The sequence below is a fragment of the Enhydra lutris genome, unplaced genomic scaffold (genome assembly GCF_002288905.1).
Source record: "Enhydra lutris kenyoni isolate GAN:26980312 unplaced genomic scaffold, ASM228890v2 scaffoldscaffold5, whole genome shotgun sequence".
NCBI classification, from domain to species: domain Eukaryota; kingdom Metazoa; phylum Chordata; class Mammalia; order Carnivora; family Mustelidae; genus Enhydra; species Enhydra lutris.
In genome coordinates, this window is record NW_019154089.1 from 5,500,026 (window position 1) to 5,516,883 (window position 16,858).

Genomic DNA, 16,858 nt, shown 5'->3' on the forward strand with positions numbered 1-16,858 from the left:
TGACCTGAGCAGAAGGCAGAGGCTTTAACCCACTGAGCCACCCAGGCGCCCCAAATAAATAAAATCTTAAAAAAAAAAAAAAGAACCGGCTTCAGAGAGCTCAGCCTCCCTGTCCGATTTCCATGTGGTTTCTCTGACTGGGGCCCTGGTTGGGTAGGGACAGGAATGTTTGCTTGTTTTAACATAGGGATTTTTCTGGTCTCTGAAACAAGGTGAGTTACACAAAGATGATCCCTGTTAAATCCTGGTACCATAATGCTTCAAGAGATTAACACACCTTCTCTGGACAAATATATATATATTTATATATTTATATATGTATTTATTCTTTAAATCTATATTCTAATCTTATTACTAAGTACATTCCATGGGGTGCCTGGATGGCTTAGTTGGCTAAGCATTTGCCTTTGGTTCAGGTCATGATCTCAGGGTCCTGGGATCCAGCCCTGCGTCTCCCTCTGCCTCTCCCCCCGCTCATGCTTTTCCTCTCTCTCAAATAAATTAAGTAAAATCTTTCAAAAATTAAATTAAGTTTTAAAAAAGATTAGTACAATCCTGGGGCACCTGGGTGACTCAGTCGGCAGAGTGTCTGACTCTTGGTTCTGGCTCAGGTCATGATCTCGTGGTCGTGAAATCAAACCCCACATCAGGCTCCACACTCAGTGCAGAGTCTGCTTCAGATTCTGTCTCCCTCTCCTTCTCTCTCTCTAAAACAAATAAATAAAATCTTTAAAAATAATAAGTACATTCCTGAGTTCCTTCAAAGAACACTGGTATTTTAATTTTTAAGTAACAGATTACTTTACATTACTTTACATTCCATTTTACTCCTATCAGTGACACACAGAATATAAATAGAGCTCATTACAGGATAAAAACTCAGTAGTTTCTTTTTTTTTTTTTTTTTAAGATTTTTTTATTCATTTATTTGACAGAGACAAGAAATCACAAGTAGGCAGAAGTAGGCAGAGAGAGAGGGAGAAGAAGCAGGCTCCCCGCTGAGCAGAGAGCCCGATGTGGGGCTCGATCCCAGGACCCTGGGATCATGACCTGAGCCGAAGGCCGAGGCTTAACCCATTGAGCCACCCAGGTGCCCTGAAAACTCAGGAGCTTCTAACTTAGTGGCCATGTAGACCCTCAGTTCAGGAGTTACAAACTGCAAATGATTTTTAAAAATGACCCTTAGGGTACCTGGGTGGCTCAGTCAGTTGGGCGATTGCCTTTGGCTTGGGTCATGATTCTGGGGTCCTGGGATCGAATCCCACATCGGGCTCCCCCTGCTCTGTGGGGAGCCTGCTTCTCCCTCTTCTTCTGCCTGCTACTCCCCATCTTGTGCTCTCTCTCTCTCTCTCTGTGTCAAATAAATAAATAAAATCTTAAAAAAAATAAAATGACCCTTAGTTCCTCCTAATGCAGAAAGTCAAATAATGATCTGGCAAATTGGTCACTGTGACGGTGAACCCTTATATTGCCCCAGAGGCCATTGTTTTCTCCTTCAACTCCCTCTCTGAAAAAGATGAAACAAGATAGCTTACCCATTTTCTGTGACTTTTGTAATCTAACTACTTAAATAGCAGCTACGCTCCAAATCAACTTCAGCATCATAAGAATTGTTATAGCTGTGTTAAAACCCTTTACCTACAGAGTTCACCATTCTTCTTTTACCTTCTAATTATTCTCCAACACAATGTATTGGTAAAGTCACCATCATCACTTGAATTTCTGGGTTATAAAATGTGTGCATACTCCCCCATCCCAATTTCTGGATTTTAAGAATGCTATTTCTCCCTTTGAATATTACTAATGTAATTCCCTGAGTTGGTTTACCTTATATGTATGATTAGAAATAATGAGAAATCCTCAGGCTCAAATTTAAATCATTTTGTAATTAAGCACTGATTGTACAAAACACTGTTCAAAAGGTGAGCTTAAACTGACAAGTGAATTTGTTCATGTGAACTGCCTTCCACATACATGATGGCTAAGACGTGCACCGGGTTTGACACACATTTTAGAAAAAAAAAATCACACAGAAGCAGCTGTTTTTTCAATAAACTTGGCCAGTTTCACATCTCTCTTGGTCAGTCCACCATAGTCGTGCGATGTTAGGGTTATCTGCACCTAAGAAACACAGAAGCAGCTACAATTCATGGTTCTCGTTTTGGGTGGTTCAGAAATCAATCTTTTCTTCAGCATTCACATTTGACAACTGGGGAGATTAAATTATTTACAAAATACTACATTATGAATAAGCACAGCATTTCTAAAACCTAATGAACTCCAGGGACACAGTCTGCTTCAGGCTGGGCCCAGCACCTGCCCAGGGACAAAAAGGTCCTCTCATGTGAAGGGCAATTCAGCGGCCCAAATCTGAAATCTTGTCTCTCAAAAAAAAAAAAAAGAGAGAGAGAGAGAGAGACTAAGGTTTCATTTTAACTCCCATTACTTTAATTACATGACTATTTTCAGGCCACTGAGAAAGACCAAGCTATCAAATGTAGTATCTTAGCAACTACATTCAGAAAAGCCCATTTCTAAATTAGGGAAGTGGGTCAGAGGTGGGGTGGAGGAAAAGACTGTGGCTTCTTGAAAAAGCAATTAAAAAGCACAAGCAAAATTATGGACAAAGAGAGGCAAGTAGGAAGGAAAAGTTTATCATGGTACCTGCGTATTCTGAACTATTCTAATAAATCACAAGTACATCAGGGAATGTTCTCTTCTTCAAAGAGACTTTTTAAAGAGAAAACAGAACCACACAGAAATCTAGATGACAAGATATTTCAAATGGCATATGACCATAAAGGCAAGGACATTTGGGGTGGGGGTGGGGGAGACCATGATTCTTCTTACTGAGCCCCCTTAAAAACTACTTAAAATCTTTTTAGCCTGCTCTTTGTCCTAAGAAGGCCAGTTCCTACTTAGAATGTAGAATTTAATAAACAGTTGTTTTTAAAGCACAGTTCATGAGCATAATTATTTCAGTAAGGTAAATAAGGCTGTATCTCTCTTATTCGCTACCATAACTTTCAAAAATTTATCTTAGGAGGGTTTAACATATATCTACATTTTAATTCAGGAGCCTCACTTGGCCCAAATGGCTCATAATAGTTTCAGTAGACGACAAGCATGAAAATAAAGAGTTTGGTCACTGATGTCTTGAGCAGATCGGAAAATTTGTTACTAATTTGCAATCATACCCAGGGATCCTCAGGGAAAGAGTAAGAGATGCTTTCCTAAGCACTACTGATCACACTTGACACATGGCTGGCTGCTCTGCGCGGGATAACAAGGAAGAACAAAGTTTCTCAAACTCCATAGACCAGGTGATCCCCAAATAAGGCAATTTAGTACCTTGTTGTACACATTGAACCATTCCGGGTGATGATTCATCTTCTCGGCTTGCAGGGCGACTCGGGACATGAAGCCAAATGCCTGCACGAGACAAAGCTGAAAGTGATTAGTGGCACTGCCTTCTACTCTGGACCTGCGAGCAAGAGAGAGAGACCAGTACAATCCAGCCAGATAAAGACAAGGCTCAGATCCTTTGGGAAACCTGGAGAAATCCAATAGGAAGGGGACTGCTCTCCACAGAGCTGGGGTGACGGTGTAGCAGGACCGTGACCTGTTGCTCAATGGTGAAAAACAATCAGGCTCAAATAAACAAACCAGGAAATTGGTCTCACCCAGTGACCTGTCTGGACTATTTAATTGTCCTCAGGACAAGACTCGCCAAAATAGCACGGGAGTAATTTCCCTTCAACCAAGTGCCCTGGATCTCACTACCTGGCCCCAAATCTTAGGGGCTACTTTTCTTGTATCCCCACTCCCTTTGTATTTGGTTGCTGGGTTGCTAACTAAGGCATCAATCCCAAGACTATGGAAAAAATATCTTACTGAACAACATCCCCCATCCTTGCTCCCAGACAGGACTGGAGGGGATAAGAGACTTTTTTTTTTTTTTTTTTTTTTTTCATCTAGAGTGAAACAGGGAAGTCTGCCTTGCCTGCTCGGGGTCTCCTTGCTATTGTCCCCGTGCCCTGTGGAACAGGAAGCCTTCGCTCCTCCCCGAGCAGGGAATGGAGGACTCAGGCACACACCTAACTGTGGACCTGTAGGGCTCTATCTTCATTCCACAGAGAAAGTACAAACCTAATTTTGCTAATCAGAAGGCAAACTTGTCCTGAGAGGACGAAAAGCTTTTTCTCTTTTGCTTGCTTTCCAATTTTTATGATGGTAATTGCAAACAATAGGAGAGTCTGTCTCTAATGTGTCCAGAAGGCAGAAATACTTGGTAAGACTCTAAGGTAATGGTACAGTAACTACAAATTTACAGTGGAATTCACAGGGCAGTAACCACTGTAGCCACATAAATAAATATTTAACTTCAAAACCCCTATCCAGAAAAGCTGGAGTGATGGTAGTTGAACTATGTTTTCTGAATCACCAAATTGACATTAGAGCACATTTCCAAGTTAAGAGTGAGAGGTATGGAAGATGCCATTTTAAACCATTCTATGTTATTCATAATGGTTCTTATGTCAGAATGATTTTATTTAGGAAAAAGACTCTCATTTTGGTCTTTAATTAAAGGCATGAAGGTTTTCCCCTGTCAGGATAAGGAAGAACATTCAAGCAAAATCCGTCTAACCATGTATGGAATTATCAGTGGAAAACAATATTCACTCCCCCCTTCCTCTTCTCATCTCATATTCTGATCTCTAGATTGCGTCAAATGTGAAAGTCTTTTAATTATTCAGAGTTAACCTGCATTAAACTATGCATAATGAGAATTTTTTAGTCTATTTGCCTCTAGTGCCTTATTCTTGTTTAGCTTTAAGACTTCCAAAAAAGTTAACCACAATCCCTGAGAAAGGGTAATAGAGTCATTAAGGGCATAGGCTTTTGAGCCAGGGAGGCCTGAATTCAAATTCCCATGCTACAGCCTATCATGTGAGCCTCAGTTCCCTGTTCAGTAAACTGAGGATAATAATAAAAAGCTCATGCATTCATCCTAATAAAAAATGAGATGGGGATATAAAAGCACTTAGCATAGCACTTGGCCCTGGGTAAGAGACCAGTAGTGGCAGATACTGCTACCATATGCTGCTCTGGCGAGGCTGCACAAGGTATGTGCATCACACACATCATCACAAAATGTAACAATAGGTGAAAAGCCCTCCCATAGCCTTAAGATTCTAAGACTCCAGTTGCTGTCTCCCAGAAGAATGGTGCTTTCCTATCCCACATGCCATAAAGACTCAAACCCACACACCAGACAGAGATCACATACTACAGGGTAACACCCTGATGCACGCTGCCTGGGGAAAACACCTTAATGACAAGATATTAGGTGGGCAAAGTCAGTCACTACCCAAGTTCTATGGTCACAATTTGTTTGAACTATGCAATCCTAAAGGTCCAAAGTGAGGCTTGGCATCCCTTACTATTTCCCAAGAACCAAGTGGATCAAGGGGATGATTTGAACAAAGTCAGAAGTGCTCCTCAAAGCTTTGATTACCAGCATGCTATCAGCATGTTAGCAAAATCTACTCTATCACAGATAGGGCTTAAAAGAGAACACTCCTTGGGGGTCTCTGGGTGGCTCAGGCAGTTAAGCATCCAACGCTTGATCTCAGCTCAGGTCTCGATCTCTTGGTGCTGAGTTCGAGCCCTACAATGGGCTCCACACTCAGCATGGAGCCTACTTAGAGAGAGAGAGAGAACAGCCACATCCGAAGAGTTACACTGATCAAAGAAAAACCTTGGACGCCTGGGTGGCTCGGTCGGTTAAGCATCTGCCTTTGGCTCAGGTCATGATCCCAGGGTCCTGGGAATGAGACCCACATTGGCTCCCTGCTCAGTGCGGAGCCTGCCTCTCCTCTTCCTCTGCCTCCCACTCTGGCTACTTCTGTACTCACTCTCGCTCTCTCTCTAATAAATAAAATAAAATAAAATAAAATACTGTACCCCTGGGGATAAAAATATATTATATGTTTATAAAACATTAAAAATTTTAAAAATTTTAAAAAAGAAAAAATAAAATAGCCTTCTACCATATCTACATAAAATGTAAAAAGAAAAAAAAAGATACTTTCAAAGATCCTCCAAACTTATGTATTCCTCAGCTTTACATATTTCCCTTCAACTGTCACCTAACACTTGCATTTAACAAAATATCATAAGCCTGATAAACCACTTACACAGGATCTACTCCTAATTCTTCCCAAGGGAAAGAACACTTGCTCCTGCTCTGGGAGCAGGGAGAAAATTTCATAATCCTTCTTCCATGTAACAGAACTAAATAGTCCCCAAAATATTTATTTTTAAATCCACAAATTAAAAACATTCACAACAAAACACATTCAAATTAAAGTATAAGTATTTCTGCAAGGAACTGAAATGAGAGGATAGGAGAGGGAAAAAAGCAAAACCTCAAAAGGGAATTTTGATTATCTGGCATTAATAAAGAAAGAATATTACTTAACAGCAAAACTGGCAGATAGTGAAAAGCATCTGTCCCTTCTTTCCAAGATTTCTTTTTTACAGCCCTATCTACTTGTTCTCAGGAAGCCAGTTGGAACCTACAGGCCTTAAGCTAGCTAAGACTCCAGACTTTCCAAAACCATGTCATCAATGAAAACTGCAAAGAGCCTGAGGCAGAATACACACCACTAACAATCCAGTAAGAAGCTGAGGGGCCAGGACTAATAGACAAAATGAAGCAGAAGTCAGCAAGAGTTTATAAGAATTAGAAAATAAGTAGAGAACACAAAGTACATCTAACATGCATGTAACTTTAGTGAATAAGAGAACAAACACAGAAAGAAATGAGATAAATAATTCAAAAGTTTTTTCTAGAAATAAAATATTTCAATCTATAGATTGAAAGAATTCAACTATTTCTAGACATCCTAGTGAAGTTAGGGAATTTGAAGATTAAAAAATCCTTATGGCACTTAGTCAAAAAGATCAATTCACCTACAAGGAATGAAAATAATGCGGCTGACTTTAAACTTCCACATACCGGCACTGAACAAAAGAAGTCAGAGAAGCAGTGCCTACAAAGATTTTAGAAAATCAAAGTGCAAAGAATTTTATATCCAGCTAAACTGTTTTCAAAATTCCTACAAGAGACATAATTTTTAAGACATTAATTCAGGAAATAATTCCCCTTCATCCCTACTGAGGAAACTTTTTTTTTTTTTTTAAGATTTTATTTATTGGGGCACCTGGATGGCTCAATGGGTTGAGGCCTCTGCCTTTGGCTCAGGTCATGATCTCAGGGTTCTGGGATCAAGCCCCACATCAGGCTCTCTGCTCCGCAGGAAGCCTGCTTCCTCCTCTCTCTATGCTTCCGCCCCCCACCCCCCACCCCACCCCACCACCACCTGCCTCTCTGCCTACTTGTGATTTCTGTCTGTCAAATAAATAAATAAATTCTTAAAAAAAAAAAGAATTTATTTATTTATTTGACAGACAGAGATCACAAGTAGGCAGAGAGGCAGGCGGTGGGGTGGGGGCGGGCGGAAGCAGACTCCCCGCAGAGCAGAGAGCCCGATGCAGGGCTCCATCCCAGGACCCTGGGATCATGACCTGAGCCGAAGGCAGAGGTTTTAACCCACTGAGCCACCCAGGCGCCCCAAGGAAACTTTCACTAAAGGATGAAATACAGGTAACTAGAGATGGATGGAGTAACGATATAAAAGTTATCGGCAGTGAACAATTCACTCAGATCTAGGATTATACTTAAAGCAATGCGGGGGGGCGCCTGGGTGGCTCAGAGGGTTAAAGCCTCTGCCTTCGGCTCAGGTCATGATCCCAGGGTCCTGGGATCGAGCCCTGCATCGGGCTCTCTCCTTGGGTGGAGAGCCTGCTTCCTCCTCTCTCTCTCTGCCTGCCTCTCTGCCTACTTGTGATCTCTCTCTGTCGAATAAATAAATAAAATCTTTTTTTTTTAAGATTTTTATTTATTTATTTGAGAGAGAATGAGTGAGAGAGAGCATGAGAGAGGAGAAGGTCAGAGGGAGAAGCAGACTACCCAAGGAGCTGGGAGCCTGATGTGGGACTCAATCCCGGAAGTCCGGGATCATGACCTGAGCCAAAGGCAGTCGCTCAACCAACTGAGCCACCCAGGCGCCCAAATAAATAAAATCTTTAAAAACAAACAAACAAACAATGTGGGGATTGTAGTCACTGAATGGAATGCAAATGTTATAAACTATTAAAAGATGTGGAAGAAAAAGAGAAGAAATGGGGATGGTAAATGAAAGTTTAAAAAGCCTGAAAGCTAGAAGATCCAAAGCATATTTCAAGGTGTAAAACTAAGCACTAGAACTAAAAATATATTGTAACAAAACTGCATGGTGAAGAGAAAGTATGAGTTTAATTCTGACACTGCTTAGTGGGGAGACCACTATCTAAAGAAATGTTATCTAAAGAAACAAGATTAAGTTTACCTCGTAAAATTATAACAGCATCCACAAGAAGAACAAAAATAATAATGGAAAAAATTCACAATTAGGTCAAAGAAAGCACAATTAAAATGAAGCAAACAAAGCACATCCAGGGCACCTGGATGGCTCAGTAGGTTAAGCATCTGCCTTCAGCACAGATCATGATCCCAGGATCCTGGAATCCAGCCCCACATGGGGCTCTGTGCTCAGCAGGGAGTCTGCCTCTCCCTCTGCTCCTCCGCCTCCCACTGCTCATGTTCTCTCTCTCACTCTCTTGCTAAGTAAATAAATTTTTTAAATCTTAAAAAAAAAAAAAATAGAAAACACAATTTCACATCATGATTTCAATTTAGGGAGGAAAAAAAAGTATATAGGTTCTGTCATGTTTTACAAGGCCAAACATCTCTCCAATCAATAAATGTAAAGAGCCATATTCCAACTGATTAAAATAAAACTTGGGATGCCTGGCTGGCCCAGTCAGTAGAGCATGCAACTCTTGATCTCGGGTTTGTGAGTTCAAGCCCCATGTTGGGTATGGAGATTAAGCAAATAAAACTTTAAAGAGAAAAACAGAAGAAGAAGAAGAGGTAACTTTACACAGATCACAAAGCAAAACTCAACTGTTGGGAATAAAAAGACACAGGCAAATGTAAAAAAAAATTTTTTTAACTTATAAAAGTATATCCACAATGAAAATTGAATAATTCTGAGTATCTATACTGCAAGTAACACAGCATCAAAATCAATGAGGCAGAAATGACAGGAAATGTAAGACAAACAGAAACATCCATAGTGGAAACTTTAATTTCCATTTCTTAACCCATGGCACAATAACCAAACAAAATCAAGAATATGGACTACTTAAATATATCATTTATTTTTTTTAAAGATTTTATTTATTTATTTGACGGACAGAGATCACAGTAGGCAGAGAGGCAGGCAGAGAGAGAGGAAGGGAAGCAGGCTCCCTGCTGAGCAGAGAGCCCGATGCGGGGCTCGATCCCAGGACCCTGGGACCATGACCCGAGCCGAAGGCAGAGGCCTTAACCCACTGAGCCACTCAGGCGCCCCTAAATATATCATTTAAAAGGTAGATCCAACTGGGGTGCCTGGGTGGCTCAGTGGGTTAAAGCCTCTGCTTTCAGCTCAGGTCATGATCCCAGGGTCCTGGGATCGAGCCCCGCATCGGGCTCTCTGCTCAGCAGGGAGCCTGCTTCCCTCCCTTCTCTCTGCCTGCCTCTCTGCCTACTTGTAATCTCTGTCTGTCAAATAAATAAAAGCTTTAAGAAAAAAAAAAAAAAGGTAGATCCAACTATATACTTTCAACTCTAAACAATAAGACAATATCTTTTTAAAATCTACTTGACATTCACAGAAACTGAACACATATTGGCCCACAAAGAAAATCTCAATTTCAAAAAGAAGAAATAGTGCTGACAACATTCTCAGTTAAAATTAAAAACAAATCAAAACAAAACAAAGCAAAAGTAGCAAAAAAAAAAAAAAAAAAAGTACTACCTGGAAAAGTTTTTTTTTTCAATTTTTTAAAAATTTTTAAAAAAGATTTTATTTATTTATTTGACAGAGAGAGAGAGAGATCACGAGTAGGCAGAGTAGCAGGCAAAGAGATAGGGGGAAGCAGGCTCCCCGCCGAGCAGAGAGCCCGACGCAGGACTCGATCCCAGGACCCTGAGACCATGACCTGACCCGAAGGCAGAGGCTTAACCCACTGAGCCACCCAGGAGCCCCCCTGGAAAAGTTCTTAAATCCTTCTTTTAAAGTCTTAATTCACAGAAGAAATCAAAACCGAAACTGAATAGAAATTAATCATGTATGCAGGACATAAAGGACACACATAAAGCAATAATCAGAATAAATAAACACTTAAATTAAGAACATGAAAGAGGGATGCCTGAGTGGCTCAGTTGGTTGGATGACTGCCTTCAGCTCAGGTCATGATCCTGGAGTCTCAGGATCGAGTCCCACATCGGGCTCTCGGCTCCGTGGGGAGTCTGCTTCTCTCTCTGACCTTCTCCTCGCTCATGCTCTCTCTTACTGTCTCTCTCACAAATAAATAAAATCTTAAAAAAAAAAAAAAAAGAACGTGAAAGAAAGTAAATAAAAATAAACTTAGGGAGAACAAGAATGAATATAAATAATGAGAACAGCAGATGTAAATGAACAGGAAAGAAAAAAATGGCAGAACCAATAAATCCAAAGGCTGAAATAATTATGTAACAGAAAATTGGTTACTCCATTTAAAGACAAACAAAAGGCAGGTAGAAAAAGCACAGATAAACAAAAGAGAAAATGAGAACAGAGAAGTAACTACAGATAAAAGAAATTTCAAAACATTAAAAAAAATTTTTTAAACAAATGCAATATTTATACAAATAAATTTCAAAACATAAGTAAAATAGTTCTATAATAAAAATTATCCAAAAAATTTATCAAAACTGACCCCAGAAGAGAAAAACAGAAACAGGAGTGACACCAAAAAGTAACAGTTCCTAGTCATTTCACAGAGAAATTCTACAAAACCTTGAAGGCAGAGTTAACTCTAACACTAATTAAACTGTTCCAGAGCAGAGAAAAAGACGGACATTTTCAAATTAGTTTTATAAACTACCTTAACACTATCCCCAAATTCCCACAAAGATAGCATGTAACAATGAAAGTATAGGTTGTTTCATATTAAGTGAAATCTTAATAAACAAAACACAGCAATACACTAAAAAAGCAAAGTACTATGAGCAAATGGGATTTATTCTAAGAATGCAAGGAACGTTCAATATAAGGAATATATTGATATAACTCACATATCAATAAATCAAAAGAAAAATTATATAATGAGTTCCATAAATCCTGAAAAGATATTTGATAAATTCAATATTTCTTATGTATTAAATCTCTTATAAAATAAGAATTTATGGGCCTCTCTTTTTTGTGGTTATCAACTGTTTTCTTTATTTTTAACCAGTAAGGAGTACAAAAATTGCTTTATATTTGGAGGGTTATAAAGGAGCATGTAACCACAGCATCAAAATATACATACCAAAATTGGCTACATGGATAATCATCACTGTTCGTAAAAGCAGCAGATAGGAAGAATCCAAGTTGGACCCCTCTTTAAATAGAATATATTCTCAGCCCAAAAGGTAATATTATTCTTAAAAGGGAAACACTAGATGATTCCTATTAAAGTCAAAAATTAAAAAAAAAAAAAAAAAGCCTTTTATCCAAACAATAACTAAGTAGAAAAATATATTGGAAGAAAAGAATCCATCTAAAGTGGCTCCCAAAATTATCTAGGAGTAAATTTAGCAAGACATATATGAATTCTACAGGCAGAAGACTTTAAAACACTACGAAATAATGCGTAGTTCTTACTACTTTAAAATTTTTCTCTGTATGGCAATAAAAACCAACAAAAAAAATTAAAAGACAAACAACAAGCAGGATTTGCAGTACCTATTTCCTTGGCATATAAAGAACTCCCACAAATTAATAAGAAAAAGATCAACCACCAATTTTTTTTAAATGGGCAAAGGAGATAAAAGGTGACAAATGGGAGCAAATGGTTCTTAAACATAAAAATTGCTCAGACTCATACATGATAAAAGAAGCACAAATTAATACTAACTTTTTTTTTTAAAGATTTTATTTATTTATTTGAGAGAGAGACAGTGAGAGAGAGCATGAGTGAGGAGAAGGTCAGAGGGAGAAGCAGACTCCCCATGGAGCTGGGAGCCTGATGCGGGACTCGATCCCAGGACTCTGGGATCATGACCTGAGCCGAAGGCAGTCGTCCAACCAACTGAGCCACCCAGGTGTCCCAATTAATACTAACTTTTACATCAACTATACCTCAGGAAAGCTGCACGGGGTGGGAAACAGTTAAACGTATCAGTTTGGTAAAGATCAAAAAGTCTGATAATATTGCAGGAGAAAAAGCACTTATACATCATTACTCTGGAAGAGAATTTGACAATATCCATCAAAATTAAAAATGTCTGTGCCAGAGGTGCCTGGGTGGCTCAGCTGGATAAGCATCTGCCTTTGGCTCAGGTCATGATCTCAGGGTTCTGGGATAGAGCCCTGCTGGGTAGGGAGTCTGCTTCTCCCTGTGCCCCGCCCCTGGCTCTTGCTCCCGAAATAAACAAAATCTTAAAAACAAAACAAACAAACAAAAAAAAACGCCTGTGCCTTTCAGCTACATAATCTCTCTTTTAGGAATTAGTCCTGCAGGCACATTTATACCTGAATTACAAGCCTGGTCACCGCAGGGGCACCAGGTTGAGCCTCCGACTCTTGGTTTTGGCTCTGGTAGTGATCTCAAGGTCAGGAGGTTGAGCCCCATGTGGGGCTCCACAAACAGCACAGCTGGGATTCTCTGCCTCTTCTTCTGCCCTTCCCCCCCCCCCCCCCACCCCCTCTCATGGTCTCTCTCTAAAATTAAAATATCGTTTTAAAAAATGGGTCACTGCAGGGGCACCTGGGTGGCTCAGTGGGTTAAGCCTCTGCCTTTGGCTCAGGTCAGAATCCCAGGGTCCTGGAATCGAGTCCCACATCGGGCTCCTTGCTCTGCAGGGAGCCTGCTTCTCTCTCCATCTCTGGCTGCCTCTCTGCCTGCTTGTGCACTTCCACGTTCTCTCTCACTCTGACAAATAAATAAAATCTTTTTAAAAATTTAAAAAATGGGTCACTACAGCACAGCTTGTAAGGGCCACAGATTTGAAAAAGCCGAAGGTCCATCAGTAAGAAACTGATTAAATACAGGATGGTCCACTTATCACAGGAATACTATGTAGCCATTAAGAAGAATGAAGAAACTATTTGCTGGAAAGACCTCCAAGATATATTACTAAATGAAAAACAAATGCATAACAATAGTCTGTGCATTGTAAAAAGGAGAGGACACTATATGCTTTAATATCTCCGCAACCACGTATGAGAGATCAGTAACTGAGAGCGACTGTGGCTGGAGAGGGGAAACTGGGTGGTTGAGATCAGGGACCACAAAGGACTTACTGTACTCTTTGGTGCTTCTGAATGTGCCACTAAATACTTGTTCTACTTTTAAAAATTAGTTGGGGAAAAAAACAAAGATGCCATGCAAATGAAGATCTCACTCTAAGGGGAACCGAGATACTATAAAGTATGTAACCTGGTTCATATTAAAATATTTTGGCTGATGTTAACTTCTTAACATACGCCTACCTGCTTAGGTGGGTTTTTAGTGCCAATTTACAGCATAGTTTGTCCATGAGCCATGTTCTGCTGAGCCACGGCCATTTCAAACAAACATATGGCCAACAAATAACATATAATGGCTGATAATAGTTTCAGTCTTTCCTCTATTGCAAATTACAAACATTTTATGAACAAGTCAATGAATGCATGATGAAGTATGACTTTTTAAGTCACTCTGCCATGTTAAGGAATGTAAGCATTACAATCATGGTAAATTGGGCCAATGAAGTTTGTCATTTGGAAATCTCCAAACCATCAGCAATTAAAAGATTTTCCCATGAACCCCAAATCAAGTATTCCTAGGAAACTTTAACTTCTCTTAAAGTTCCTTTTGTTTCATTTTATTCCATGAAAATATGAAAGACTATCAGATGCACAAAACCAAAACAAAAACCGTGTATCAATCTGTGAAATGTTTAACAGCACCCTGAATTTAAAACGCAGCTTCAGTCCAAATAGCATGTATGACTTATTAAAGTTCTAAGACTTAACTTCGAGCACATATTTACAATACGAATCTTTCATTACTCCCAGCAATTCTCTTTGATATAAGTTCTTTAACTCTGCTGCCTTTTATATTTTGATTATAGACTCTTTTAATTATGCACTAAAAAAGAACATATCTCCCACTAAGAAAATGAGCACCAGCGACTCCAAAGTAATTTCCCCAGTACAATCTCCATTAAGCCTCTAAATACTTCCTTTACTAATTCAATGAATTAGAACTCCATTGTTTATGAATCACCTTTATGTTTGTAGGCCTATAACTCTTCTTTTATAAAACACAATTGCTATGGAAGGAAATGATATTTACGTCTGATTAGAAATAAAAACACTATTACATAAATCAGTTTGGGCATTTCTTCACGTCTTGAAACATGATCGGCAATTTAGTCTAATTGGTGATCAAGGAAACTATCTTGTGATCAATTAGAGTAATTACCAGATTCCGGCAATACAACCTACCTTAATTTCAGCTAGAGTCTGCACTTCTTCAACTTTAATTAAAAATAATGAAAATTATTAAGCAAAATGCACGGCAAGATCATTGCCAAGCACGCACATGTCATAGGACAGGACCTTCCCGTTGGTGACTGATCGATCACACAAACACTGCTTGGTGCACCAAGGAAAGGCATACTTTGCCCCAGAATATTACATGACTCACCACAACTTTCTCATGGAAAACACAGTTAACCGTTCCAGCCACTGCAAAGGGAACATCAGATACTAATTTGCCGGCAACAGAAGAATACTCTTGCGTAGGAACTCAAGAACTGTGAGGAACAGACCCAACCAAAGATGGAGTTGTTCCGTGCTTTTCTTCTCCAAAATATCACTCATGTTTTGAGCACACCGGTCAACTGCAGAAACGTTAGGGTCAGAGACAGAAACTGAAACATCCTAGCACTGCTATTATTCCTAGCTATGTGACCTCAGAAAGCTCATTTAACATTTGAAATGATCCTGACTTTCCTATCATGTAAAAATGTAAAAATGGAGTATGTGCCAGGCATTCCATCAGGAGCTCAGTTAATGCTAGTGATTATCATCATGACCAACACTAATTCTATAGCGTCTGAAGCCTGGACAGGAAGAACTCCCTTCCAAACCTAGCAGAAGAACCATTCAAGATCAAAGAAATCCACCCTTGCAAGGACGAGAAAATCCGAAACATGCTGAAAACTGTTTCTCTAAGTGGGTATCCTCACAGAAAGATTTCCAGTGGAAATGGCAATTTGACAGTGAGCATCGCAGTCAAGCAGGTGACTCCTGTGTCCCTGAGGAGCCAGACTAAAGACCTTACCCGAGGACCGCCCCCAAGGCTGTCCAGTATGTGTGTCTGGGGACAGTCACCACTCCCACCAATCCCAGGCCCCAGATCTAGCCGCCACCTCCTTGATGCACTGCAGAGCGGGACACCTCCGATAACTCAAGCCAAGAATATCCGGCTCGGATCTTAAAACGGGCTTCCCCAGGGCACTAGAGACAATGCCCACAAGGTAAGAAACAAGCAGCTGGCTCCGCTGTGCCCTAAGCTAACCCAGCACCCCTTCCGCTGCTGGTAGTAAGTACACTACCTGTGAGGCAGCACACTCACTTCTACACACTGCCCTCAAAAGCTGTGCTCACAGGACCGTAACATTCCAGAGTCTTACAGAAAAGAAGTTCTTAAGTCACCATTTTTGGCAATTACCATAATATCCCAAACAGCCATATGGAAAAATAAGATAGCTTTTAGCTAATTACATGGTACTACCTTCAACATACACTGTTAAATGAAGCAAGGTGCAGAACAGTTTTCTTTCGCAGAACGGGGACTTATAATTACATAAGTAAATTCCTCCTGAATTCCCAGGCCAGGAAGACTAGTCTTTAACGGAGTAGACGTCTACTGGTATTCATCCTTCTCCAGGCAGCAGAGTTGAACCAACATCAACCCCTCTACCCACAATTTTACCAAAGAGCCCATCGTTTCTGTTCCATTGTTAGGGAAAGTCCTCTAATTAGACAGATATCATCTATCTGATGTGTTCCCAAGAAGCATTATGGACAAGATGATCACAGGCTGAGAATATCTTATCCCTGAAAAGACATGACTCATTTCCGAATTCCTCTGCACCTAAGTGTAAAGTACATTTCCCCACATCATCAGCCGCTACTATGGGGCGTACCAACAGCTCTGACTGATGAGTTCCTTCTAAAATTTCTCACGATCCTTCAGTTTTGCTCTCTGGGATTCAGCGCCTTTCACCAGTTTCCTGTCTTTTCCCTCTAAAGCTGAGTGAAACACGGGTTTCAAAATCACTCCAACAGGAATCCACCAGAGAAGCCATTTACGTGGAGATCCCTAACGTCCAGTAACTTCTGATGCCTCCCTGTTCCCTATAGCTGCTCACGACGGCCAGCCAGCCGCTTGGGAAATGTCCCGCTGGAGGCTGTCTTTCCTAATCAGCTGATAATCCCTGTTCATTAGTTAGTTAGGGGTCTCATGAGGTGAGAGGTATGGCAAAGACCCCCAGAGTTTTTTGTTTTGCTTTAGCAAATTAGAATTTATGAATTAAATTCTTAAAGAATAAGAATTTATGCTCCTTGGCATTGTCATTATAAAGTTTATAAAAATTCACACTTATATAGAAAAATACTCTTAG

At 40.0% G+C, this 16,858-nt stretch overlaps 1 protein-coding gene across 1 annotated transcript in view; it reads right to left on the minus strand.

The window, feature by feature from the left end:
• Nucleotides 1-1,866: 1,866 nt before the first annotated feature.
• Nucleotides 1,867-16,858, minus strand: part of LOC111141232 (pterin-4 alpha-carbinolamine dehydratase 2) — a 51,276-nt gene continuing 36,284 nt past the window's right edge. Inside the window, exons 3-4 of the mRNA XM_022493654.1 lie at nt 3,352-3,432; nt 1,867-2,121 (exon numbers count right to left, since the gene is read on the minus strand). Of these exons, the coding sequence (XP_022349362.1) occupies nt 2,026-2,121; nt 3,352-3,432 (177 nt within the window). The 3' untranslated portion in view covers nt 1,867-2,025. The remainder of the gene's footprint in view (nt 2,122-3,351; nt 3,433-16,858) is intronic.